Source organism: Phalacrocorax carbo, chromosome 7, assembly GCF_963921805.1.
Source record: "Phalacrocorax carbo chromosome 7, bPhaCar2.1, whole genome shotgun sequence".
NCBI lineage: Eukaryota > Metazoa > Chordata > Aves > Suliformes > Phalacrocoracidae > Phalacrocorax > Phalacrocorax carbo.
Genome location: NC_087519.1, coordinates 36,990,772 through 37,015,143, shown reverse-complemented (window position 1 = coordinate 37,015,143; position 24,372 = coordinate 36,990,772). Strand labels below are relative to the sequence as shown.

The 24,372-nt window shown below is 49.3% G+C and overlaps 2 protein-coding genes across 7 annotated transcripts; one reads left to right on the top strand and one right to left on the bottom strand.

Annotated features, from left to right (window-relative positions):
* Window positions 1-1,206: 1,206 nt before the first annotated feature.
* On the top strand, window positions 1,207-20,380 carry COPS7B (COP9 signalosome subunit 7B). 6 transcript variants are annotated; one of them, XM_064457489.1, is made up of 8 exons: window positions 1,207-1,416; window positions 3,344-3,425; window positions 3,518-3,693; window positions 4,900-4,975; window positions 6,528-6,616; window positions 7,231-7,433; window positions 8,695-8,800; window positions 20,077-20,380. In XM_064457489.1, the coding sequence occupies exons 3-8, from the start codon at window positions 3,532-3,534 to the stop codon at window positions 20,314-20,316; spliced, it is 876 nt and encodes a 291-aa protein (XP_064313559.1). In that variant the 5' UTR covers window positions 1,207-1,416; window positions 3,344-3,425; window positions 3,518-3,531; the 3' UTR covers window positions 20,317-20,380. The 6 variants fall into 6 exon arrangements, with proteins under 6 accessions (XP_064313559.1, XP_064313558.1, XP_064313562.1 ...); XM_064457492.1 differs by lacking the exon at window positions 3,344-3,425 and adding an exon at window positions 16,031-16,132 and having other exon boundaries at window positions 1,218-1,416; window positions 16,623-20,216; XM_064457493.1 differs by lacking the exon at window positions 3,344-3,425 and adding an exon at window positions 16,031-16,132 and having other exon boundaries at window positions 1,218-1,416; window positions 20,077-20,136.
* NPPC (natriuretic peptide C) lies at window positions 20,333-24,112 on the bottom strand. The gene is made up of 3 exons (XM_064457494.1): window positions 23,874-24,112; window positions 22,222-22,510; window positions 20,333-20,822 (listed from the first exon to the last, which is right to left on the bottom strand). The coding sequence occupies exons 1-2, from the start codon at window positions 23,964-23,966 to the stop codon at window positions 22,235-22,237; spliced, it is 369 nt and encodes a 122-aa protein (XP_064313564.1). The 5' UTR covers window positions 23,967-24,112; the 3' UTR covers window positions 20,333-20,822; window positions 22,222-22,234.
* Between the last annotated feature and the right edge of the window lie 260 nt (window positions 24,113-24,372).

Sequence of the window (24,372 nt, the reverse complement as noted above, 5' to 3'; positions counted from 1 at the left end):
TATGGAGTTTAAAATCAGTTCTAGCACCTTGTGATCTTTCACCCTGTGTCTTGGCATTTTTCCATTTGCAATCCAGGATGACTGGCCGGAAGCTGGTCACCTCCATCCTCCTGCCCCATGCAACCATTCAATCCTTTGTTGCCATTAACAGCCCCGCTTCAGCCTCAGGCAGTGCCCAGTTCTTGCCTTAAAATGGAAGATTTAATCTCCTCCAAAGGCTGTAGCATATGCAAGGATTCAAACATGAACATGAACATGAGCCAGCAGCGTGCCCAGGAGGCCAAGAAGGCCAACAGCATCCTGGCTTGTATCAGGAATAGCGTGGCCAGCAGGAGCAGGGAGGTGATGGTGCCCCTGTGCTTGGCACTGGTGAGGCCACTCCTTGAGTACTGTGTTCAGTTTTGGGCCCCTCACTACAAGAAGGACATTGAGGTGCTGGAGCATGTCCAGAGAAGGGCAATGAAGCTGGTGAAGGGTCTGGAGAACAAGTCTGATAAGGAGTGGCTGAGGGAGCTGGGGTTGTTTAGCACTGGTGGAGGCGGAGGGGAGACCTTATCGCTCTCTACAGGTACCTGAAAGGAGGTTATAGTGAGGTGGGTGTTGGTCTCTTGTTCCAAGTCACTAGTGATAGGATAAGAGGAAATGGCCTCAAGCTGCGCCAGGAGAGGTTTAGATTGGCTGTTAGGAGGAATTTCTTGACTGCAAGAGTGGTCAGGCATTGGAACAGGCTGCCCAGAGGGGTGGTGGAGTCACCACCCCTGGAGGTGTTCAAAAAATATGTAGATGTGGTACTTTGGGAAATGGCTTAGGAGGCCTGGTGGTGTTGGGTTGATGGTTGGACTCAGTGATCTTAGAGGTCTTTTCCAATCTTAATGATTCGATGACTCTATGAAAAAAGGAATGGGACCTGTTCGTGTGAAACAGACCCATGCTGCCATGCTGTCAGGACAAAGAACGCTCTAAAATGTGGCAAGACAGCAGTGGCCCTTTGCGCCGGTCATTTTGGAGCGCAAAATCCCCGCGACGCTGCTACAGCACCTCGTGTTCCCGAATGAGAGAAGCAGAAACTTCACTTTTTTGTAATTAAACCGCTCCTCGGGACTCGACGAGGCAGCACTTGCTCTGGGGGCTGCTGGGCCGCAGCTCGGCGGGAGCAGGGCCAGCACCGCCAGCCTGCCGACCCCCGCTCCGGGGAGCCCAGCCCGCCCCGCCCCCGCCGCGAACGGACGTGGAGCGGGCACAGCGGCCCGGTTACCGGGGATGGCGGAGCGCGGGCCCTGGGGCGGAACGTTCCGTGCGCGGCCGCGCGTTCCGGGGGAAGGAGCCGCGCGCGGGACACCGGCGCCGCCATCATGGCGGCCTGAGGCACGGTGGGGACGGCGCCGGGAGCCGCAGGACGGGAGGCCGGGCGGAGAGGTAACGCCGGGGGAGGGAGGTGGAGCCGCCCGCCTCTCCGCGCACCGAACGTTTTCCTTCCCCGCTCCCGCCGAGAGGCGTCGGCGCTGCTGGGCGGGCGGCTCCCCGAGCCCTGAGGAGCGATCAGGGACCGAGGTGGCGGTGAGGGGCGAGAGGGCCCCGCGGCGGACCCCGGGTTAAATCACCCCATGCGGCAGGGGTCGGCCCGCCCGGTGGGGCACGACTACCGGCCCGGCGAGGCCCGAGGGCCCTCCCGGGGGTCTGTGGGGGCGGGAGGGCTGGGGCGCCTGGCTGCCTCCGTGCCCTGCATCCTGCCTTTCTCCCTTCCTCCCGCGGGGTCGGCGTGCCGCCGCCTGCCGTGGGACCCTTCAGGTCCCTTAGAGAGGCTGCAGCAAGGCGTGACTGCGGGGAAAAGCCCGGTTTATCCCCGCGCATGGGTTATCGTAGCCATTGAGCAAGCTCCGTTAAAGCATCTTCCATTTGTCTTCCAGTCGCTTTTCGCTAGGGTGAGTCGGTTGTGGAAAGAGTGGCGAGGCAGTCCTGGTGACACGGTTGTGCAGGCGGGTTGTAATAGCAGCGCAGTTGCCTGAACGTTAGCTTGGAAAGGGGCAAAGAATTGGTATTTCTTTCCTAGCAGGGCAAGGAACAGCTAACCGTTCTTTTGTGACCTCATATACCAGTGGGTGTTTTGGTTACCTGTGAGGGAGGACAATGGCTTGGGAACCGTGAAATCTGGATTTCACTTTGTGCACACTCCTGAGAAAATTGTTAGTTCTCTGTGTCTATTTTCTTATCTGTGAGTGGGGAGAGTAGTACTAACGTACCCTCGGGTGTATTAGGAAGCCCCATGGAGAGTAGTTGTATTCCAGAAGTTTCTCAGTCAAAACTGAGGTACTGTTCAGTCAGGAAGCACATGTGCCTTTGAAAAGAATCCCAGAGAGGCTTTACACTGAGAAATCTGTGTGTGGAGAGTGCAAAAGACTGCCCGCTCAGTTTGGGACCATTTGTACCCGCAGGTGTAATGGAATGGAGTAAAGTGTATTTTTAGAAGCTGACTAATAAAGGAAGCCGACTGTGTTGCCTTCACAAGTCTTAATTTGGTTAGGCATGGCAAAACAGTGTGAACACCTGTGGGACTGTGCTACCCCCACGAGGGCTCTTGCAGTCCCAGTGGTCACACAGAACGAGACAGGTTTTCTTCACCAGGGTAAAGGTTACATGCTATACCTGAGAGTGATCTGATACAAACATAACACAAAAACCCCCTTATCTGCTAAGGTCTGGTGTCTGAATAATATGCTTCAGAAGTTTTTTCTTTGTTGTTTGTAAACAAATAACTTATTTTGTTGAACTTCTTAATAAATAGTGCTTTACATTTCAAAAGCAACATGTTGGTGCTGGGAGACAACATGAACACCAGAAATGTCAGGCAACAGCTGAAGACAAAGACCTCTTTTTACAGGGACTTAAACAGAGCCTTTATAGAAAGGGTATTTTTATCACTTCAGCTTTCCAGTTAACCAAAAATGCTTTAACTGTACAATGTAGACTGGTAAACTACTTACGGGCCACAGTTCTTTTTGCCTTTTAGGTTTAGAAAGCAACAGGAATTGTGTATGCACGCTTTATCTATAGCCGATGTAAAAGGAAAAGGCATGATGGTGGGTCTACAAGGTGAATCACAGAGAATTAAGTTAGTTGGTGTTCTGAAGCTGTGTAATGAGGAAGGAGGAAGTTTTAGCTGGCCTCTAATAGATGTAATAATAAGCATCTTTGCAGTTGGCATTATTGGGCATAGAAGGAAAAGCCTGAAAACAGCATGGAATCTAAACTTTCCTACTAGCAGGAGCAGATCCTTTTAGGGAACAGACCAGACAATCTGCAGAAACTTTGCACTGATATTGTCTGAATCGTTTTTGCTCCCCAGATAAATCAGCGTTTGAGCCCACAGGGCTCCTGGCCTGCCCTCTGGATGCTGAAGGAAAACCTGGCTCTGCTGACACCAAAAAGTTACGATGCTGAGTGTACCTTCTCATCCACTGCCAGACAGAATTCAGCAGAGGAGAAAGGATGTATTAATATCATGTTATTTTATTGACAGATTGAAAACCTAGAATGGCAGGAGAACAGAAACCATCCTGCAATCTTCTAGAGCAGTTTATTTTACTAGCCAAAGGTACAAGTGGCTCAGCTCTGACTGCTCTTATAAATCAAGTGCTGGAGGCTCCAGGGGTTTATGTCTTCGGAGAGCTGTTGGAGTTAACAAACGTCCAAGAGGTAAGAGATGAGTTTCTGTCCTAATGCACTGTCTGCAATTCCAGTATAAGGGATCCCCAGAAGTTTCCACAGACAGCCTGTGTGTGAAATTTCTGTGCCAGGAAGGGCCTGGTGCAGCTTATCTTGGTTCTGAGATGTTTGTATATGAGAGATTGGCGTTGCTTTTACCTGTATATATTAGATGTTTAAAAATACCTATATAAAGCTTTGCTACCTTAACGCGCTTGCTAATACAGCAAAACCCTGGCAGCAGCACAGTAACAATTTTAAGGAGGCACCTAGCCAGCCAGCAATGAAAAAATCCCTTTCTACTCCTACATTGTCCTGGAAAGCATAACTTCAGTGCTCTCCAAAAGTCTTTGTGAACAGATGTCTAGTGTATCAGGCCTGGGTGGTAACCAAATCCAAACCATTTCAAACCAAGGTGGAAGGCAAGTTCCAGAGCCTTTACTGAGAACACCTCGTCAGCACTCCCCTCTACTACGGTGAGGGAATCTAGGTTGAGTATATCTGCAGCTGGGGTAACGTGGCATACAGCAAGTTTGGCTTTCCAAGCAGGCTCTTAGATATGCCGAAAAATGCCTCTATGGTTATTCAGCATCAAATTGCAAGTATTTTTTTTCCCTGGATCTGTGTGCAGCAAATGGTATTAAAAAAACCAACACTCAATAAAAACCACTGCTCGGTGCTGCAGTTATTCCAGTGAAGTGTTTGCATGTGAGAGGAGTGCTGTTACTTTCAAACACACTCAACTTAAAATGTTCTAGCTTGCTTTGAAGTTTTTGTGGCTCTGCAGGTAAGCTGTCTTAGCTTTCCCAGTAATAGCAAGGATGCTTAACTGATGCCATTGCCTGCTTGCTTGTCACATGGTGAGAAGAGCTGGCCCTGTAGGATGTCAGCTGAAATCAAGAGTCGCTGGGTTTTCTTACCTCCTAAGGTGTTGCACAAAGCAGTTGACAGTCCAAACTGTAGTTAAGTTCTGACATATAGAAGTGGCTAGATCATCTTGACTCTGAAACTGCTAAAATTTGCTGCTGCTCATGAGGCCTTAGAAAGGGTCTAGCTCTTTAAAATCAGGGTATAATTGCTTTTCTAGGTACTAGTTGTCCTATATGGACTTAAAACATGCTTTGGAGAAGTCACCTACCAGTGTTATATTGGCTGTTACGTGTTTCATGGAATTTATTTTGTTTTCTTCCCATCCAGCTTGCTGAAGGATCTAATGCTGCTTATTTCCAGTTGCTGAACCTGTTTGCGTATGGGACGTACCCAGACTACGTAGGTAAGAGGCTGCCGCCTGTTTGCAGAGTACAAGACTGGGTTGCCCTTTAGAGTTGTCAGGGGCAGCTCTTTGCTCTCTGTGGTACCTGGTGTAGAGTGGCTGGGTGAAAGTGTCCAAGAACAGAATTTCCTTGGGAGGAAAATGTTTTGTAGGGGGTCTCTGGGTCATATGTGCTTTTTAATTGCTAAAATATGGAGGAAGGGCTAGAGACGATGGTCTTTTACTGGCTTGGGTTGGACTACAGCACTGGATTGAATTGGTCTGTAGCAATATTCGTTGATGTTTACAGCCTGTTTACCTCTGCAGAGTGCAATTTCAGGCATCTGTTTTGAAATTTAGATGACATCTGTTATGGAAGCTGCAGAAAACTTACACAAAATTGTTCTGCATTATTTAGAAAAGCCTATATGGTTTATGGGGTAGCCTTTTATTTTGTGATGGCAATGCTGAAACAAAATGAAGCATTTATTAGCTAGAATACAAATTGAAATAATAACTTTAATACAGCTTCAGAAGGACTATGTGTGAATCATCTTAGTATCTGTCGAGATGTGCTTTTATCTCTGGTGCTTATGCTTCAGTTTAATACTTCATTTGTGGGTAGCAGCCTAATCCAGACCATTACAGAGTGTGACAAGTAATTCTGTCATAGTGCCGGCTATCACTGTGGTGGATGAGCTGTCTAGTTCCTGTAAGGAGAAGTGCTATCCCTAAGTGCAAGGACTGGCAATTCCAGTGGCTGTGGAGCAACACGAGCCTCATGAATTCTGTAACTGATTAGAGGATGTGTTTGCTGTACTTGGGTCTTGTGTTGCAGCATGTGACAGTGCAGTTTGTTCTTCCTTTTCTAGTGAAGAAAGAGAAAGGGGGAAAAGTAGTCAAAATGTAGAGCATTGAATGATGTGGGATGGATGGGAGAACTTGAGTGGCCCTGAAACACTAATTTCCATTAAAGCAGATACTTAAAGAGTTTCTTTGCTTTGGAAAGCTGCCAGTTTCCTTTCTGTTTTTAAATATTCATGAGGCACATGAATATAATACAATTACAGTGAGGCCATGTAAGTCTCTAGATTAATAATTTCTCCTCTATTCCTCAGCCTGATGCTTTACACTTTCAACCCTAAATTCTGCAGCTCTCTAGAGAAATAAAACCAGCTGTATTTACAAGCAAATCAGCAAAGGGGGAAGACTTTATTCTGTCAGCTCATTAATGAAATAGAAATTACTTGGTGGTAGAAACAAAGTGTTGACCGACCATTTTGGCAGGACACCACTTGTGTAGATTCGAATTATATTCTAATTCCAAACCCAGAATTACTAAGTAAGCAGAGAAGAATGGAATTGCCAACTTGTTTTTTAACTTCTCCCCTCTCTCCCTGGGTGTGCTAATCTGTCATCATCATCAGCTTGCTCTCCTCACCAGCACCCCACGGTAGCTGGATGAGTTCAGCCTTTCAGGGTTTAGTGTAGTGTAACTAGCTTGAAGTTCTGCAGCCTGGATGATATAATCCTTGAAGGAAAGCCCTGAGTATTTTCTTTTTAATATTAACAGCAAAAAAAGATAACCTGCCTGAATTAACAGTGACTCAGAAAAACAAGCTGAAACACTTGACGATCGTAAGCCTGGCTTCCAGAATGAAGGTAAAGTACGCTGTGTGTAATAGCAGTATTTTTGTTTTGTTTTGTTTTTGAAAATGGTATCAATTCCATAGCATTGAAGTTGTATCGGACTGCATGAATACTTACAAAAAATCCTGCAGCTAGGAAAGTACCTGTAATGCACAGCATTCTCTCCTGGTGCATTTGGGACAATAATTTAGTGGACTTCCATGGATGAGATGTGGGGGAGTCTGAACTGCCATACAAATTGGTCAGTAAGGGCTGCGAAACTTTGCATGGCTTCTTACACTGCTGGAGATGGAGAATCATTCTTAAAAACACTGACTTTTTGTTATAGAGAAAACACTCTCAATTTCTTCTACACTCTAGAAAAGCAACAGTCTCAATTTCTTCTATGATCCCATTACCTTTTTTCCTCCAGAACATGCTATGCCAGAGCTTCAGGAATTACTAAAGTTATGTCAGAATATTATGTAACCTAGTAGTAGGCATTTGTTCTGCCACACTCAGTCACTGCTGTACTTGCAGGTTGAAGTGTAGGATACAATAAACATTTGGGTCTTGACCTTTTTGGGGCTTAGCTGTTCATTTTGGTTCTAGGACTGTTAACTTATTCTTGGACTTGCTGTTTTTAGTGCATTCCCTATTCTGTGTTGCTGAAGGACCTGGATATGAGGAATCTGAGGGAGTTGGAAGATCTGATTATTGAAGCAGTTTATACAGATATTATCCAGGGGAAGCTGGATCAACGAAACCAGGTGCTAGAGGTGGATTTCTGTATTGGCAGAGACATTCAGAAGAAGGACATCAGTAACATTGTCAAAACTCTACAGGAATGGTGAGGCAGTCTCTTCACCTTCCTTGTTCCTTGTACGTAGCTTGTCCTGCACTTTTCTTATTCCTCAAAGTTTCAATTGCTGGTTCACTTTCACTATGTTCCATTAATCAGGAGTCTTATGCTGTAAGGAGGCACTTGAAGGGGGAATCTACTGGGCAGGTTTTCCAAGATCCCATCTAGGAATCAGTTTGTGTTATATATCAAGCCAAACTGTACTAGGTCTTGGGATTCTGCTCTCACTGTAGCTTTTACATGGCAGAACTCTAGCGAGGAGTCAAGGGTCTTTTCAAACAGACATGTGAAACTGGGCTCATGGTCTTACGGTGGAAGCTACTCCCCTTTCTGCTGTTACACTTGATAACGAAAACAACTGTCCATTACTTTTCAGCCTTTTTCACTGCGAGGAGAACTTGCGTGGGCAAATTCTAGAGAATCACAGCTCTTTGGAGGAGATGTCTCTTCCAGTTTGAAATTTCAGATGCCTTTGTTTGTTGTCTTTTTGTAAGGACTGTGGTACTAACTTTTTGTACCTTTGCCATGAAGCAGCTTCTCATCTTTTTGTAGGATTCCCTTCCCACCCAAAGAAAATCCCCTGTAGAGCGTGGAGCCCATGGCAGGTTCTGAGCTGACTGGGAATTGCGTCCTAGTTGCTATAGTAATGGGTGCATGAAAAGTAATTAAACTGCTGGGCAAATGCGCTGTCCTGAGGTGGGGGCAGGTTTTTTGCTTCTCTACTCCAACTCCCTCAATCCCATCTCAGCAGGAGGGCTCTGGCAGCTTCCAGGACCTTACAGCATTGTTTGGAAGGTAACAGTAACCCACTGCCAATTCCCTTTCTATTCTCTCCAGTTAAGAGTTCTGTGTTGGAGGAGTGCTCTTGTCTTTCGAACACTTAACAGGCAGGGGGATTCTCTCAATCTGGCTTTTTTTGTCTGATTTAAAAATTTTATTTACTTTTGAAACATGTGTTGCATCCCTGTGTAAGCAGTAATTTTGACCAAAAAAGAAGTCAAAAGTGCATTGAACCTGTGCTTACTTTTTGATGGGCAGGTAAGAGTAACATGGACTCTCTAAAGAATGCTGTGAAATACATTGAGTAAACAGCAAAGCTTTTCCTTGCCAGCTTTTTGGAACTCTAAGCAGGAAGTATAAATTCAATAATCTCCTAAACTTTTAGGTGAGCATGACTTTTCAGATTGCCTGATTGAGCTGCTCCAGAGAGAATTCATGAGCACTGTTTGACATTGTTTGTATCTTGCAGGTGTGATGGTTGTGAAGCGGTTCTTATAGGAATTGAGCAGCAAGTACTTAGAGCCAACCAATACAAAGAGAACCATCACCGAACTCAGCAGCAGGTAGAGATGGAGGTGGGTATAGACCAGTATGACCAACAGTCACTTCAGACTGCTCTATGCTTTTTGATAAATGTTTCTTTACTGAAGGGAATAACCTGGTAACACCTGGTTAATGGTCGTGGCTTCTGTCAAGTAGGCTAGTGATCAGGCAATTCAGATCTGCTGGTTTGGGGTAGGAAGAAAACACATCTGCTTCCACGTGCTAGTGACACCACAAACATCAGATATGTCCACTCTGAGCAGGTTGGGATTTTTCTTTATAAAAATATGCTGGGTTGGGTGCGCTAGCTGTAGTTTCCTGACTTGATTCTTTAGGAAAAGTGTGCCTTTAACACAGAGCTTGGATGCAATTCTATTCCTTTTGTGCAAGGCAGGAAGGAAGGCGAAAAACAGTTGACTTTGTTTGAAACCTGGAAGTGTAATTAACAAAAGTCTCTCGAGTCTCATTGCTTTTGCAAAAAGTGCCCTCAGCGGCTTCCTTCGAGGTCTTTCTCTTGGGGTCAAGTTGGGCACCCAGTGAGGGCTCTGTGACACCCTCTCTTTGACCTGGAGCACGCCTGCCTGCGTTGCATGCACAGCTGGGCGGTAGGTGGCAGCACGGGCACGCGGTTTTAGCCCCAGCTGACGTGTATTTACTTACGCGAACAAATCTTGGCTAATACAGCTGTAAAGGTGAAAATGGTCCTCCCGAGACACTTGCTGAGGGTTTATTTCTTGGAGTGCTGCATCCCTGCAGGTTTACGTTTGCCTTCTGAAGCAGCATATGCTTGGTGGCTTGATCGGCATCCATAGCACGTTTGGTTTGCCAGGTGCCTTTGGCCTGGAGTTGGCACACCTGACTCCCAAACTTGTTTTTGCATGTGGAGTTTATTTTAAGGTTTGCTCATTGTATTTCTGGTGAGCCCTACAGGGTTCCAGGGGACGGAGTGTGGTGCCTGGTGCTGTGTCTCCTTTTCAGCAAGAGTAGCAGAAGCACTACTGCTGCATCCCACGAAATCAATTTCTGTTCCTGCTTCTAGCATATATGTGTGGCTCAGACAGCCAGCTAGGCCAAATGGTGTTTTCCCTTTTCAAGTGCTGTCCTAAGTGTAAGTTTGTTTCTTTCACAGTCTCCTTTGTCTTTCCTGCTTCTGGCCAACATAATGGTAGGACTGCTGCCTTTCGCACCAAGGTAGTAGTAGGTCCCTCCAGGCAGCCAGAAAGGTGGTAGAATATTGTGCCATTGTCTCTTGGGGGGGGGGGGGGGGGGGGCAAAGAAAAAGTAATCTCTATTTATTCCATATTGGACCCAGATCAGAAATATTAACAATTCTGGCTGTAAGTGAGGATGAAACATTACCTTTAATAAATGCAAGTGCGGAGCATGTTTCTGATGGGAGAGTTTATTTTATAATCTCCACTCTATACTCCAGGGTTTTTTCAATATGATTATGAACAGTTTCTACTGCAAGGGGAGGAAGGAGCAGGTGCTGATTCACTGTCTCTTCTTGGCCAGGTCTCAAACATAAAGAAAACATTAAAAGCTACAGCCTCGTCGTCGGCACAGGAGATGGAACAGCAGCTGGTAGAGCGAGAATGCCCTCCACACACAGAACAAAGGCAGCCCACAAAGAAGATGTCCAAAGTCAAAGGGCTGGTCTCCAGCCGTCACTAGAACATACCATCTAAATGTCATTCAGCTAGGAATGGCAACAGGAGGAGCAAAAAGGGCCTGTGTCTCCTTTTTCAGTGGGTTCTGGGCCAGTCCCTTCCAGGCTGGCAAATAAAAGCCCTGTTTGAATACAGCTCCCAGTTAGTAGCACCTAGCTAAGTTACACTGTGCAGCCCCTATTAATTTCCAGTGTGTCCCTGTTCTGGTCCTGTAAAGAGGGATTTCTAAAGAGAGGAACTAACCAAAAGGGGCAGGAAAAAAAAGTCTGTGGACAGTTTTGCTCCCTCCCAGCCAGTCTCATTGCTGCTTAACCTTGAGGAAGCTGCTGTAGTAAATCAGATCTTGGGAGAACTTCTGTAGCAAGTGTCTGAATCCCAGGGTTGAAGTGTGGCTACCAAAGCCAGGCTGGGAGTGAGGAAGCCATCAACACAGGTCTTTTTGTTCCCAAAGGGAGCACAGAAAGGTTTCTAGGCCAGGAACTACTTTACATGGAAGTCTTCAGCCTTTCCACTACCCCTGTCTATTTTAAACTGGGGTGAAATTCACACTACCTCGCTCTGTGAAGACGAGATCCAGTGCTGGGCTGTTTACTTAACTGTCTGTTTACTGCCCTTACTAAGCCCTTTAATCTCTCACAGATTTAAAGCACTGTTCTGCATCTCTGAGGCATCAATACAATAAGGAGGAAGCAGGCGGCTCTTTCAAGCCTTCCTTCTTGCAGGTGGTTAAGGACCTACTAGAAACTGTTCCTTCTGAATGTGATGTGACCTCCCAGAGCTGCTTGTGAGTTGTTTCCCCCACTGATACCTTCAAAGGGTAACACATTTGCTTTTCCTTGGATGCTAGCAACAGAGGGCTGCATGGGAGAAGAGCCTGTTTAGCATCATGGCAGGCTGGTGGCCCAGGATCCACTGGCAGGGGTCACAGCAGCATCCCCTTGCTGAAGCAATGGACTTGACTAGTCTTTCTGAATTTTAAACACTTTCAGGTTGTATTTTCCTGCCTCTTTTTTTTTGTACATTGTTGTGATTCTGAAGCATTTCAACCTTTGTTTTGTGTTTTTTATTTGTTACAGACTAACTTCAGGTGATTTGCACCTAGTTTGGCAAGGTGTGGGTTTTTTTTTAAGGGGGGGATGGGGTTGACATTGAAACAGCAATTCACAAAAAAGCACATTTTAGAAAAAAAAAAAAATTAAAAATGCTGATTTAATGTCAGAGTCTGGAGTCCTGGCTTTGAGGCTGTTTTAGGCTTGTAGTGCAACAGCACTTGTTCACTTGAGCATTTACTTGATTCTTGATGTTATGTTGTCAGAAGGTCTGACTAATCTCCCTGATGCATCCAGGAGGCAGGGAAGTGCACTTTCCATTTTGTCAGTAGTTCATCTTTGTCCAAATTTGCGCAGAAGGATTTGTGGCAAAGCCAGTAGCTGAGCCCAAAGTCCTGAGCCTAAACACCTTTGATGCCTGATTGTGGAAGGTTTGTAGCTGTGCTCTGTCTTAGGCCAATCAATTCCTTCGTCTGGGTCTAGCAGAGTACTGCTTTGTAGTTTGGTCCCTGCATTTCACTCCGTGCTGTAGAGGGAAGGGCTTTCTGTGAGCAGGCAGGGGAGCTGTTCAAATGGAGGACTGTGACAATGCTCCAGTCCTGCAGCCAGCTGTCACCTGCACTCACTTGTGCAATGCATGTGCCTTCCTCTTATTGCTACCAAAATTCTTTGCCATCTGCGTCACGGGACTTGCCATTTTCAGTCATGGGACTTGTACACCTGTGGAAGTAAATTCCTCTCCTTCTCTTCTCCTGCAGTGCAGGCACACCAGTGTTTAATCTTGAGAGGTGGATCTAAATACTTTCCATTCAGTTGCCTCTGGGTCAAGTCCCTTGGTTTCTAATTCTTTGCTAGCTCCCTCTCCAAAAAATCCTCAGTGAAGGATGTTAAGTGAATAAGCCCAATGTATAAAGCCTTCCCTATATCTCAAGGGAACTGTTTTCCAAAGAGTGGCAGTTACTTGTTTCTGTACTAGCTTCTCCCAGTGTGTAGCTGACAGCTGCTCAGGAGGTGTAGGTGAACTTTGTGTACCCGAGTGTAATAGATCTGTGTGATGGAGATGGACTGAGTCTGTTTCTGACTCCCTGCATGGGTGGCTACAGTGTACTGGTCATCCAGTTCCTCAGTAGATTTGACTGAGGGAGGTTCTGTGGCCCTTGCTAGCTGTTTTCTTTCCTTCCCATTTTTAATATCAGTCCAGCAAAGAGGCAGGTGGAATACAAATGCCTTTGGAAATCATTTTAGCTCCTCAGCAAGCCACAGACTGCTGGGGAAGTAGATGTGAATTTGGCAACCTTGGTGTTTATTCCCTGCCAGTTATAGGAGTCACATTAGTTTGCTGGGAAGCTTCTTTAGCGTGTTGGAATTTTTTGAGTTTGTTCTTATGTTTTTGCTGTTCTCAAAGCCTGGCTGGGGGTGAAGATCTTATTTATGCTTTGGTACACATTGCCTTTGATCAGCAAAGAAGCAAGGGAGGAAATAGTGCTTTGAATAAAGAGCTGTCCCATGCTTGATGGCAAGAAAGGACGGAGAAGGGAATGGAGTATTGGAGGGAACCGAGCTGTTTGCATGCTTGGCTCTCCTGGTGTGCCAGTGATACGCTTGGTGCTGCAAAAGGAAGGGGGTGTCTTTGCAATGAGCCCAGTCTGAGATGAGTCATTAACAAATGACATGCACAGAGTACCTGGGGGAGGCAAACAGCTCTGCAGCAGCTGGTTAATGAATCTGGCTTGAAGAAGGGTTAGAAGCTATTCCAGGAATGAAGCAGAAGGCATAGTTGTTAACAGGGAAGGATGCAGGAGGTGCTGGGCTGTTGGAGAAGGGCAATGGATAAAGACTGCATTGGCTCCCTGTGACTGCAGGGAGGGTAGCAACTTGGAGTGCAGTTGTGCAAATTAGGGGCTGGTGGGGGCTGAATTGCAGACAATTTTGAGTGGGGAGTGCCTGGGGAGCTTAACTGCTATGTGGACAAGAGGGAGATGGAAGCAGAGGTGGATCTGATGCAAACTCCCATGTTTTGCATGTGCCTGCTGGAGGCAACTAACACAGCTTGCCTGAGCGCTGCTGGACACTGCTCCCTGATGTGGGGAGAGCATCCTGCCCTACTTTGTTTTATGGCAGCAATGTGCTGCTCCAGCTGCAGCTTACTTCAAGATTGCAGTAGGACAGAGTTTGAGCTATTGAACTTTTGTTTGCCTCCTCCACCCGGAGGGAGACAAAGTAGATGGAGCTGCCTTCTCCCTGCTCCTCAGGGCTTTATTGTCTAGCTTCATGTTCTGCAGCTCCACTTGTACTAGTGCTTGTTTAATATGGAATTGAGCACTGAGCTGGAAAATGGAAGAGAGGATCTCGGCTGATTGCAGTGCTGGTAGACTGCCCTAGCCCTAAAGCTGTGCCTCATGCTAACAAATGTCCCTGGCTCTCCTGCTGTGACTCAGTTGATACCAGCTAACATCAGGCAATTCTGGAACATGATAAAGCAATGCTGATGTCAATCCTGTTACAGAAAAAAAAAGTTTTGGCTCAAAATCTGTTGTTCTTTTACTTCCCTCCTCACCTCTTCAGATAAGTTCAATTCTAGCTTAGTCTTCTGTTGAGAGCAAGAGGGCAAAACAGTGATGCTGACAGACCCTCTGCATTCAGATTTGAGATTCATCCTGCAATCAGTCTTGTGCAGATTTCTGAAATCCCATGGGTGCCTGTGGAGCTGCGTGCAGGCTTGCAGGTCTCTCTCCATGGATTGGGAACAGGAATAGGACCTGCAGAGCTGCTCTCCAGAGTGAAGCTGTGAAACGTGAAACTTTTGTTCCCATAGAAGAGAGTGGTGGTAAAAGATGGCCATTCTCCCACCAGCCATGCAAAGTGAATTTTGCTGAACAGCTTTCTGTTGCTGGAAGAATGGAAAATGATGCAGAACCCAGTGGGTGTCTTTGGTTTTTCTTTCAGTGTTCTGGTCATCCTTTGAGGGGAAAATACATGGGTCCATGTGCGCAAAAAGGAAGTTGGGGTTATTAACTGGAGGGGGCAGACAGAAGTGAGAGAGCCATGAACTTTGATAGCTGTATTAGAATGTAACAAGTTGCCTGGGGAAATCAGACTTTTCCTAAACTTTCAGTTCTGTACAGGTTTATATGAGTGCATCTAAGCTGTTCAGAGAGGCCTCTGATTTTGAAAACAAAATCAAGGCCAGCTCCTGCTGGGGTAAGACAGTCAAAGCTTACACATTCCCAGGCCTGTTGGTGCTGCTGTTACTTCAGTACCTCAGTCTGCTGCAAACTTTGCAATGCAGAGAAAGAACGTTGCTCTTTATTGTTCCGAATAGTGGAGAAATGGAGAAATTAAAGAACCTGCCCCACAAGTATATAGACCCAGCTAGCCAGATCTCTGGCACCTACTCCCATACTGTTGTTTTTTCCCTGCTAAGTCCTTTATGGCCTCTGACCTACTGCAAGGGAACCAAAAAGTGAAACTGTCTAGCTTGTTTTTGTGTAATCTCAGAGAGAGTAACCCAGGGGCATTAAGAAAGGTAAATTAAAGTTTGAGTGATCTCAGTTCCTACTTGTAGCCTCAACCTTGTATTTTTATTATGGAATTTTAACCTGATGGTCCGATTGAATTTCCTGGCAGAATTTTTAGAAATATGTAATTGTTTCACTCTGCTCTGTGGCAAAGGTCGGTGTCTCTCAGGGACTGTTGACATTTTGCTGGTATTTCATCAAGTTTGGCCCTACCACAGGTCTACCAGAGGTAAGTGATTGAAGCTAGCGAGGTGTACTGTAAGGAGAGTACGTATTTACCCCCTAGCCTGGTTGGCTGCACCCTGCTTTGCAGTGGCACTGTGGTGGCAACCCCATTGCTGATTAGTGAACCAGGCAAAGGATTAGGCAGAGCAGCATTTTGCTCCCTGTCTCTAAATACACAGGCGTGCACACTTTTTCCCACAGCATGTAGGCCTCATGAGATGCCCTGATGTATTTGCAAATTACACGAGTGTGATAGCCGTGACCATGGCTTTTTCCTGTCAAGAAGAAAAGATGTTCCTGTTCCATGCGCTCTGGAAATTTAAGGTAGTAATGGAATGCCATAAGGTCACTTAACAGTCCTGAAATGTGTATTTCCCCACAGAGCGCAGAAGAATTTGTGCCAGTAGTCCTTGCTTGGTGTAATTTTAGTAGAAGGTAGGACACCCTTACCCAGGTCTAGGTCTCCTATAGAGGCTTGTGAATCTTAGTATCATTAGGGCATTTTTCAAATGCTCAAGCAGACGTGATACCTGTGTTTCCAGAGGAGCTGATGGTGGTGGGTAAGTGAAGCCTCGCCCCATCAGAGATCGGCCTTTTTGTGAGTGTTTTGAGCTTCTCTGATCATAGGGCTATACCTATATGAAGTTTGGAAGTAGTGCTGTCTAGCTGTCTAGAGTCTTCCTGAAGATGCTGTTTATCTCACCAGCCCTGAGTTGCAGCCTTATGATCAGCTCAGTCCTAAGGCTGCCTTGCACTGATGCAGTAAGTAACGTCTCGGTGTTTCACTGTCACCTTCGCAGCTGTTAGCGCTAGTTCCTACAGGATCACCTGCCAGCTGTGATGCTATTCCTTTTACATCAAGACTGTGAGATGACACCTCTCCTTGCTGGCAGACAAGCCAGGTGGGTAGGCATTGCTCCTCAGAGCTGTTCTGCACCTAGGGAGACTCAGGCTGTCACCTGGTTTAGCATAATGTAAATCAAGGACAAGGACAGTGTTACAAATAAGGGGCAAAGCACGGAGCTGTGTCCTATTCCAGCTCCTCTGCAGCTGCGTTTCTTGGGACAGCCTCCCTCTTGCATGCTGACTTGGTGACAGGGGTTTGCAAAGTGCTTTGGTCTGGCTGGGCACAGGTTCATTGCTGATGGAATTGAAGATGTGTGTGTATGGGAGGGGGGAATCTTAAAGCTTTTTAAGCTTTTCTAGAAGTCATCTTCCTCCCATGTACCGTACCTTTGTTTTCCCCTGATGCAAGCAAGGTGGTCCACCTTGGGAATATCAGCCTGGGGTATTATGGGTAATACACCAGGTTAATTATGGAGAGGCCAGGAAAGCCAGCCTGTGCCGTTTTCAAAATATCAAAGGGATGATACCTAATGATTTTCCTATTAGCTCTTTTCCCAGCCTGCCAGAGTCACTGCAGAAGTGTCATTTACAAAGGCAGTTTGCAACTCATTACCCTGGATTTTCACTGTAGTTCTGCTCCAGAGCGCCTGGGCTTTTGCTGTGTGCCCCAACCTAATGAATTGCCTGATTTGGTTAGTGCTGCCGTCTCTTCTGACAAGGTTAGTTACTGACTGACAAGAAGGGACCTGGATTCAGTTCACTTCTTGTTTTTGACTCGCGCTTGTGTCAAGCACAGGCTTCCTCTGGAAGCTGTCCTGTGATCGTTCCCTTTGTTTTTCTGCATTCTGAGGGAAGCAGCCCATGCTTGGAGAAGTCCTAGAGCAAGTGGCAGGGGTGTGTGTGCTGCTGCCCCAGCGGTCCCTGCTCAATGCCTCAGGTCCCTTTCCAGCTGGAAAATTCCACTGCTTTCCTGCTCTGGGGCTCTGAGCTTTTCTTTTTCTTCATTGGTCTGGGATTTGCTGTCACCTGAGCTGGGCTTTGTAACCCTTCAGCAATAATCACCTTGGAAAAGCTGCATTAATGGTACCAGGGAAAACCATGCATTGTGGGCTGGAGGTAACAGAACTGATTTCCCACATGTTAGAGGGTGACTGTGTCCCTGTTGTGGGAGCTCCAAGGTCTGCTCCGGCCGGTTTGGGCTTTGCAAGGCGCTTATACAACAGCACTGGAGAAACCTTTTCTCCTTTTTCACTAGAGAGCAGTGTGCTTTTTCAGGCTGGGGGCCTACAGCTCATCTCATGCTAGGAATAGTTCCTGGAGAGGGGAAATCAAGGCTGTTCCTTTGTCATGTCACAAGCACTCCCACCTGGAAGCTGAATGTGGCTGCTGCTCGTTCAGCTGGTAGAGCAGGAAATGTGTAGGTCCTGTGGGTGCTAGTTTGACCTGAGTGTGGACAGAGGACCTTGGGAGCATGTGTGTACACCTCTGCTAAAATCCATTCTCTGGATTTTACTGTTGAAACGTCAGATGCCATCCCCGCCCAAGGCTGCAGCCTGCATCCAGGACAGCTCTTGCTGTTCAGTTATGCCATCTCCAGGCTGGGATGTGGCAAGGGAGTTTTCCAGTGCTGTCACTAGATCCTTTTACTGAACGTTGTGAGGATTTGACCTAGCTGGCCCACAAGGGAGGCAGTGATGCAAGATGAATTTTTCTGCTGCACGTGAGGCCTCCTCCCCACTTAATTAGATTCCTGTGGCCCCCATCTTTCCTGCTGGCCTTGTTTCCCACTGAGTCCCTCTCAGGAAGACCCAACTGTGGCCTTGTCAGGTGCTTGCTGTGCTCTAATGAGCTGTTTCAGTTTCCCTTTATGGCCTGTCCGATGAACCGAGGAAGGTACTTGTCAGCACTCTGAAAACTGACCTCTACTTGCAACACCACTCTCTGCCCCTCAGACCCACCGGTCTGGCTGTGCCGGGTGGGTGCTAAGGTTGAGTGGATCCAAGTGCTCCTTCACCCCCAAGTGCTGCCTTCTCTCTTGCACATCAGCTCACACCCCCACGTGGGCACGATGTTCCTGTCCTGCAGGTGGGAAATCAGCATGCTGAGGGACAGGGTGATCTATCCCTGGTTAGAGCAGAAGCAGCAAAGTGAGGAGCCAAGCTGTTATCCCCTCCCTGTGCGCAGGGAGCTCTCGGTCTGATCGCTGTCCTTCTGCCAAACTGGCGTCCTTTTGCAGTGCAGCTTTGTCCTTTTCCTGGGTCTTGCTCTTTTCCAGGAAGCCCAGTGGATGGAAGAAGCCCGTGCTGTGGGCCTGCACTTTTCCTCTTGGACCACACTGCAGAGGAGAAGCAGGAATCCAGACCGTACGCAACCCTAGACTGTGATCTCTGGGATCTCCCCACCTGAGCTCGGGTTGTGCCTCACAGAAGTTGTCAAATTTTGGGGACTGAATTCCTGAGACCAAGTTCCCTCTGCTCTGTTGAGGAGATGCCCTCTGTCACCAAGCAGATGGTTTTATGCCAGCTCTGGCTTTGCAGGAAAAAGCCAAAGTTGGAAGGGGAGTTGGCCCCACCTTGGTCCCAGCCTGGCATTCTGTTATGGTCATTGCTCTGGCTTCATGCTTGAGGACCAGGGACCTGAGGGGGACCCACAGTACCATCTTCTTATGCCACGTTCAGACCTGGTGTGCAAAGTCTGCACAGCAAGTGATTCCTTACTGTCCCTTAGGTTTGCTGGGTGGCAGTGGGCAGTCCCCTCTGATGGACATCTCTTTAGGGGCTCCTGGCACAGGCCCTCCTTCCCTCTAAAGGTGTGCAGAGCCAGTAGAGTGACTTTGGTGGGTGTTGTATTTGCCTTACAGAGCCCTGACAGTGGGTTGTCATTACCTACGGACATCTCTGGAGGGCTCTAGCTGACTCTGAGGCAGGACACCGAGCTGCCAGCCACCTGTCCTCCCTCCCTCCCTTCCCAGCCCAGCCTCCCAGGGTTTTGATTTTGTTCCCCATAGGCAATGCCTTACATGGTCTGTCAGCTGCTGCTCCCCATCCAGCTGGGCTCTGGGCACCATGAGGTGGGTACCTCTCTCTGATGGAAGGCTTCGCTCCTATGAGCCTAGAAATGTCACGTGCATTCTCCTAACCTGATGGTTGAGCTGTCGAATGTCTCGATGAATCCTCTTGTTCGGTAAACATAATGTTCTCTAATAGTTGGGGAGAATCTGGCTGGAGGTTTCTATGGTTTCCTGGTGGTTGCTAAGGAAAAGGATCTCTGCCTCTAGGTCTTGGTGACTTTCTTTTTGCCTTGTCCTAGGCACCAGAGCCCAGCAGAACATAATGCTCGTTGTTTCCTAGCCCACTACAATGGTGAGGGCATAATTTGTGACTCCCGTCACGGCTGGGCTCAGTGCCTGCCACTCTTTTTTTTTTTTTTTTCTTCTAAGGCCTCTTTGAAGAACAAGACCAAAGAGCCTTCATGCAGGAGTCTGCGTGTTTGCTGTGCTCCCCGCCCCCTCACTTGCTGTTTCCTTTAGAGCTCCGAGTCATTTTAACAATTTATTTCATGCACTTTACATAGCAAGAAGCTGTAGCAACAGCTGTGTCCGTGAATCCTTACCGGGCAGCCCTCAGTGTATTTTTGTCTGTCTATGTATTGTCCCAGGAACAGTTAAATAAATCTCTGCTGGAGGAAGGGACTTTACGGCTTAGCAGCGAAGGCTGGGTGAATGGGAATATGAACGAGATACCTACTGAGCTGCTGGATCCTAGAATAGCAGTGCCTCCGGCATAAAGCTCTGTTCCCACTGGCGCAGCCGGGGGCCAGATCCAGTGTGGTCCCTTTGTTGCTGTCAGCAGGGACTGCATCTCCGTACACTGCCCAGTGATATAGCTTTATTTACAGGATGGAATTTGGATCCAAACCTGCAGACTGGAAGTGGTTAAAATGCATCTAGGCCTGACAGTCCAGATCTAGGCTGTTGTACACGATGGGCTTATTTCCACAGGTGCCATTCAGGATCTGGGCGATAGATGAGTTGCTGGAGGCTGCATGCCCTCACCGGGAGTTCAGCTGGGTTCTGCAGAGCCTTGCAGCTGCACGCAGTGCTGGGCAGGATTTGGTCTGTCAGAGCGTCGCAGGATTGGGCTCAAGTTTAGTTTTGCATACGGAATCAAAGCTTAAAATATCAGCTGGCCTTTCTCTCGCTCATAACTTTTCTAAAACATCTGAACAATCTCTTCTTTAACTGTTAAAATCAATCTGACATATAAATTGTATGTGAATTTGATAAATAAAGACAGGTTACACAATGCCGCATGGAATGATTTTTTTTTAAAGTTTTTCAACTACTTAGGACAAAAAATGTTACAATGCTTGACTTTTCATTTAGTTACATAAATAATTTTTTATAAATATCTCTTTATAAACAATATATAAATAGCTTTACAACATAAATACATTTATGCATGACATGAATTTACAAACAGCAATGTTATACAGCTGGCTTCATCAGTCTCTTGGAAAAGCACTGTCCCTTGTCTCGGTGAGTGTTTGTATATATAATATATATAAGATAGAGAGCACTTTTTAAAAAAATAACAAAACCAAAACAGCTGGTGCCATGACTCCTCGTACCAAAAAGAAAAACACAGCCACATCTTTTGTCCATTCTGGGGGGGGTGTCTCTGCTCTTCTAGGCGTTGCCTGGGGGATGGCCCTGCCTGGCCATGGTAGGACTATGGATTCAAAGCCCTGTGAGGAACAAGAACAAAGTGCCTGTTAGTATTTGCCATACAACACCCTTACCCCTCCCAAGCTGAAACCCCTGCGAGAATAATCCTGGCATAGGGCCAGGGGATGCTGAAGTCAACAGAAAACCTCTCTGAGCTTTTTGTTCATGCTAAAGCAAGGAGGAAGCTTACCCTTTGCTTTCTGGTATTTGGTATTTAGGGGAGAGGCTGAGGGAAGTGTGCTACTCCTCCTAGTCCTAGGTCCAGCAGAAATCTTTTCCCTGATGACAAAGAGAGAGGATGGGTGCAGGCTGGCTGTGCAGTGTGCGTGTGCTTCTTGGAACCCTGAGCTGGGCGATTCTTTGGGAACACTGAGGAGCAGCTATGCGAGGGAGCAGAGAAGCAGCACCTATCCCTCTGGGCAGGGCCATGGACCAGCTCTGGCATCCTGTGGGCGCTGTTGTGCCCTGTTCTTCCCATTGCTCTGCAGAGCAGCAGGGTGTCTGGATCCAGTCCCCTCCGTGCCTGATTACATTACTGCAGGGCCAAGGCTCATCCCTTTGAGCATGACAGGGCCATGCTGTGGGAAGAAGAGCGAGAGGCCTGCGCTGTAGCAGGCAAGCGCTTCCCTGGGTGTGTGTTCAGCTGTGACCTGCTGGCAGGGGACAAGCTGGAGTGGTGCCCCACTGCACCCCAGCACCCTCAGGGAGAGTTAGCAGTGGGGGAGCTGCCATGCTTCTCCCAAACTGGTGGCTGTGGTGAAGTGATGCTTCTCCTGCCCATCGGTCCCTAAGCACAGTGGCCGTGCAGTGCTGTGGGAAGAACTTCTTCCAGCTTCCTATAATGTGCTCAGATGCAAAGCCTTGCTTAGGGAAGGACTACCCTTGGCTCTCACCACAACTAGGAGACACCTGGGGAACTCGTGTATTGTCTTCCCTTGAATTAAATTAATTGGAGCATGGCTGAGACAGGTGCCTCACCAATCCTCCCACCACAGGCAGCGGGGGGTACCTGCCCTCCTGAGACATGGCCATAGGTCACCTGCGTCTGCCAAGCGCAGGGGGCTTGGAGCAACTGGGGACACGTGGCTGCACCAGAGCTCCTGCATCCTCCCCGGAGCCTGCGGGTCTAGTTCACGAGGAAAGGGGAAACTAGCCCGAGCTGCTGCGGGAGCAATGAGCTACGGCCAGGGTTTCTGATCCTCTGCAGAGGCAGCGGGCAGCAGGAGGGTGGTCGGAAGGACGGGAGTGCAATTAAAGCCAACTTTGGGGTCCTCCTCTTTACCCACCAGCATCCCCGGGGTTCGCAGGTGGCTCAGGGGTCTGACTACCCGCAGTCCCGCCCGGTGTATCTCCCGGCCGGCAGCGTGCGGAGGGGCAGGAGGGTCCCTTCGCGCCGGCCCGGCCCGGCCGCGCACTCACCGCCAGAGGTCCCTCAGCAGCCGAGGCCGCTCATGGCGCCGATGCGGTCCAGCTTGAGGCCGAAGCAGCCCTTGCCCAGGCCCTTCTTGTGGAGGCCCTTGTGGCGGCGGCCCGGAGGGTCCTGCAGCAGCCGCGCCCAGCCCGCCCGGGGCCGCGCCTCGCCCCGCGCCTCCCGCGCCTCCCGCGGGCCCGACCCGCCGCCGCCGCCGCCGCGTTCCTTCTCCCGCTCCTTCTCCCGCTCCGCCGCCGCCGTCTCGGGCGGACCCGCCGCCGCCGAGCCGCGGGAAGCCTGGGGGGGGGGAGAGAGGGTCAGGGCGCTGCCGCCGTCCCCCCCAACATTCCCCCCCTCATCGTGTTTAGGCACACCCCCCCTCCAGCGATGCATCCCATCAACACTGGGACTGTGCCCAGGGCATCCTCCCCAAATCTGTGGTCCCTGCCCTGGCGTCGGAGCATCGCCCTACCCCACACCAGACCAGTGTCTTCCCACCTCCCGGCGCTGTCCCGGTCGCTGGATGCCCTCCCCCGCCCCCCCCCCCCCCCCCCCCCCCGAAAAGAGCTGCTGGTGCTGCACCCCCACTCCAATAATCTGGAGGGGGCCTGAAAGTTGGCAGGGGACGCAGTAACTCGCAGTGGGGGATGGGGGTGGTGTCACTGCATCCCCTTCAGTTTATGGGCAGTGTGTGTGTGTTGCTGCCCCCCAGCCCAGCTCCAGGGTGGGTCACACTACTCTGAGCAGCCCTCCTTGCTCCCCTGCCTTGCAGAGTGTCTCCAGCAGCAGTGCACAGATCAGGGCTCCCCTTTCCCACTGCCCCCCACATGGCTAATGCTCTCTGGGTCCCCCACTCCTCCAGTTCTGACCCACAATTATGGAGTCACATCCCTTCCTTACTGCCCCCCATCTCCCAGGTCCCCCCAGTTCTCTCCCCGCTCAGGGCTGCTGCACACCAAACCCTGGGGTTGCTCACCCCCATTCACCTCCGTGACACCCCCCCGTATCACCCCTTTCTCTGCAGCCTGCACCCCAGTTCATTACAGGGACACCCCCAGTCCTGTCCCACTGCTCTCCTGGGGCACCTCTCAGTCCCTGTCCCCACTGCTGTGCCCAGACCCCAGGGCAGTGCCACCCAGTCTCGGTGGCCTCTGACGCATCCTTCCTCCTCAACATCCCAGGACACCCAGCTCCCTCGGGCACCCCCATTTGGGGCGCCCCTTCCCAGAAGGATGTCCAGGGTGCCCCTGCCTGGCCTGTTTGGGCAGGGCTGCCTAGAGGGCTCTGGCCTCGCACCCTGCCCGCTGTGCACCTGCTGCCCACCCTGCCCCAGGTTCGCACCCTGGCTCCCATGCCTGGCACAGAGTGGGGTCCCAGGGTGATGCCAGGGAGCAGACTGCCACCCTCCCTGGCCCTGATCCCGCAGGGCATGGGGCACAGAGCATCCCCTTCCAGCCCCCAGTTTGGGGCTGATATCCCGGGACACACGGCTGGGACAGGCTGGAGAAGCAGGGGGTTCCCTAGCACTCAAAAAGACCATGGGGAAGGGGGACCCCACTTTGCACTGACTCTGCCACCCCATAGTCACCCCACATCTCCCCCCTGTGCTGTTAGGACCCTCAGCAGGACTGGGAGTGCTGGGGGGCAGCTCCAGCCGTACCTTCTGTGGGAGCTGAGATGCCGGCTTCGCCTCCAGCCTGACGGAGAGCAGAGCGAGTAAAAGTCCACCAGCCAGCAAGGGTGAGATCTGCATCCTGCGGGACCGAGTGCGAGGGGGGACTGGGGGGGCAGCAGGGAGCCGAGCGGAGCCCCAGGGAGAGGCTGGGACCGATGGGAGTCAAAGTTCAGAGCGGAGCCCCGAGGTCCCTCCTGCCGCCTGCGAAGTGCCGAGCTAGTGAACTTGGGCTTTCTGCTTCATTCATTTTATAACCCAACCTGCTCGGTGATGTCATCTAAACAACCAGGTCCAACCCGGCCTCCCACTCCACAATAGCAGGAATTTAAAGGGGGGGGGTCCCCTCTCCTCTGGCAGGAACAAATGACACATCAGCCCAAGGCAACTGGCTGGCTCGTGGAGTTGGAGAACAGAAAGGCAAAGCGGGGGGCATTTGGCTTCATGCCCCCACTCCTAACCACCCCCAGACCCCCCTGCAAACTGT

Excerpts from the sequence above, each read along its gene's own strand:
- NPPC (XM_064457494.1), bottom strand. The coding sequence starts at position 23,966 with ATGCAGATCTCACCCTTGCTGGCTGGTGGACTTTTACTCGCTCTGCTC. Across the intron at positions 22,511-23,873 it reads CATCTCAGCTCCCACAGAAG|GCTTCCCGCGGCTCGGCGGC; the intron begins GTACGGCTGGAG and ends CCCCCCCCCCAG.
- COPS7B (XM_064457489.1), top strand. The coding sequence starts at position 3,532 with ATGGCAGGAGAACAGAAACCATCCTGCAATCTTCTAGAGCAGTTTATT. Across the intron at positions 4,976-6,527 it reads GACGTACCCAGACTACGTAG|CAAAAAAAGATAACCTGCCT; the intron begins GTAAGAGGCTGC and ends TAATATTAACAG. Across the intron at positions 7,434-8,694 it reads GTCAAAACTCTACAGGAATG|GTGTGATGGTTGTGAAGCGG; the intron begins GTGAGGCAGTCT and ends TGTATCTTGCAG.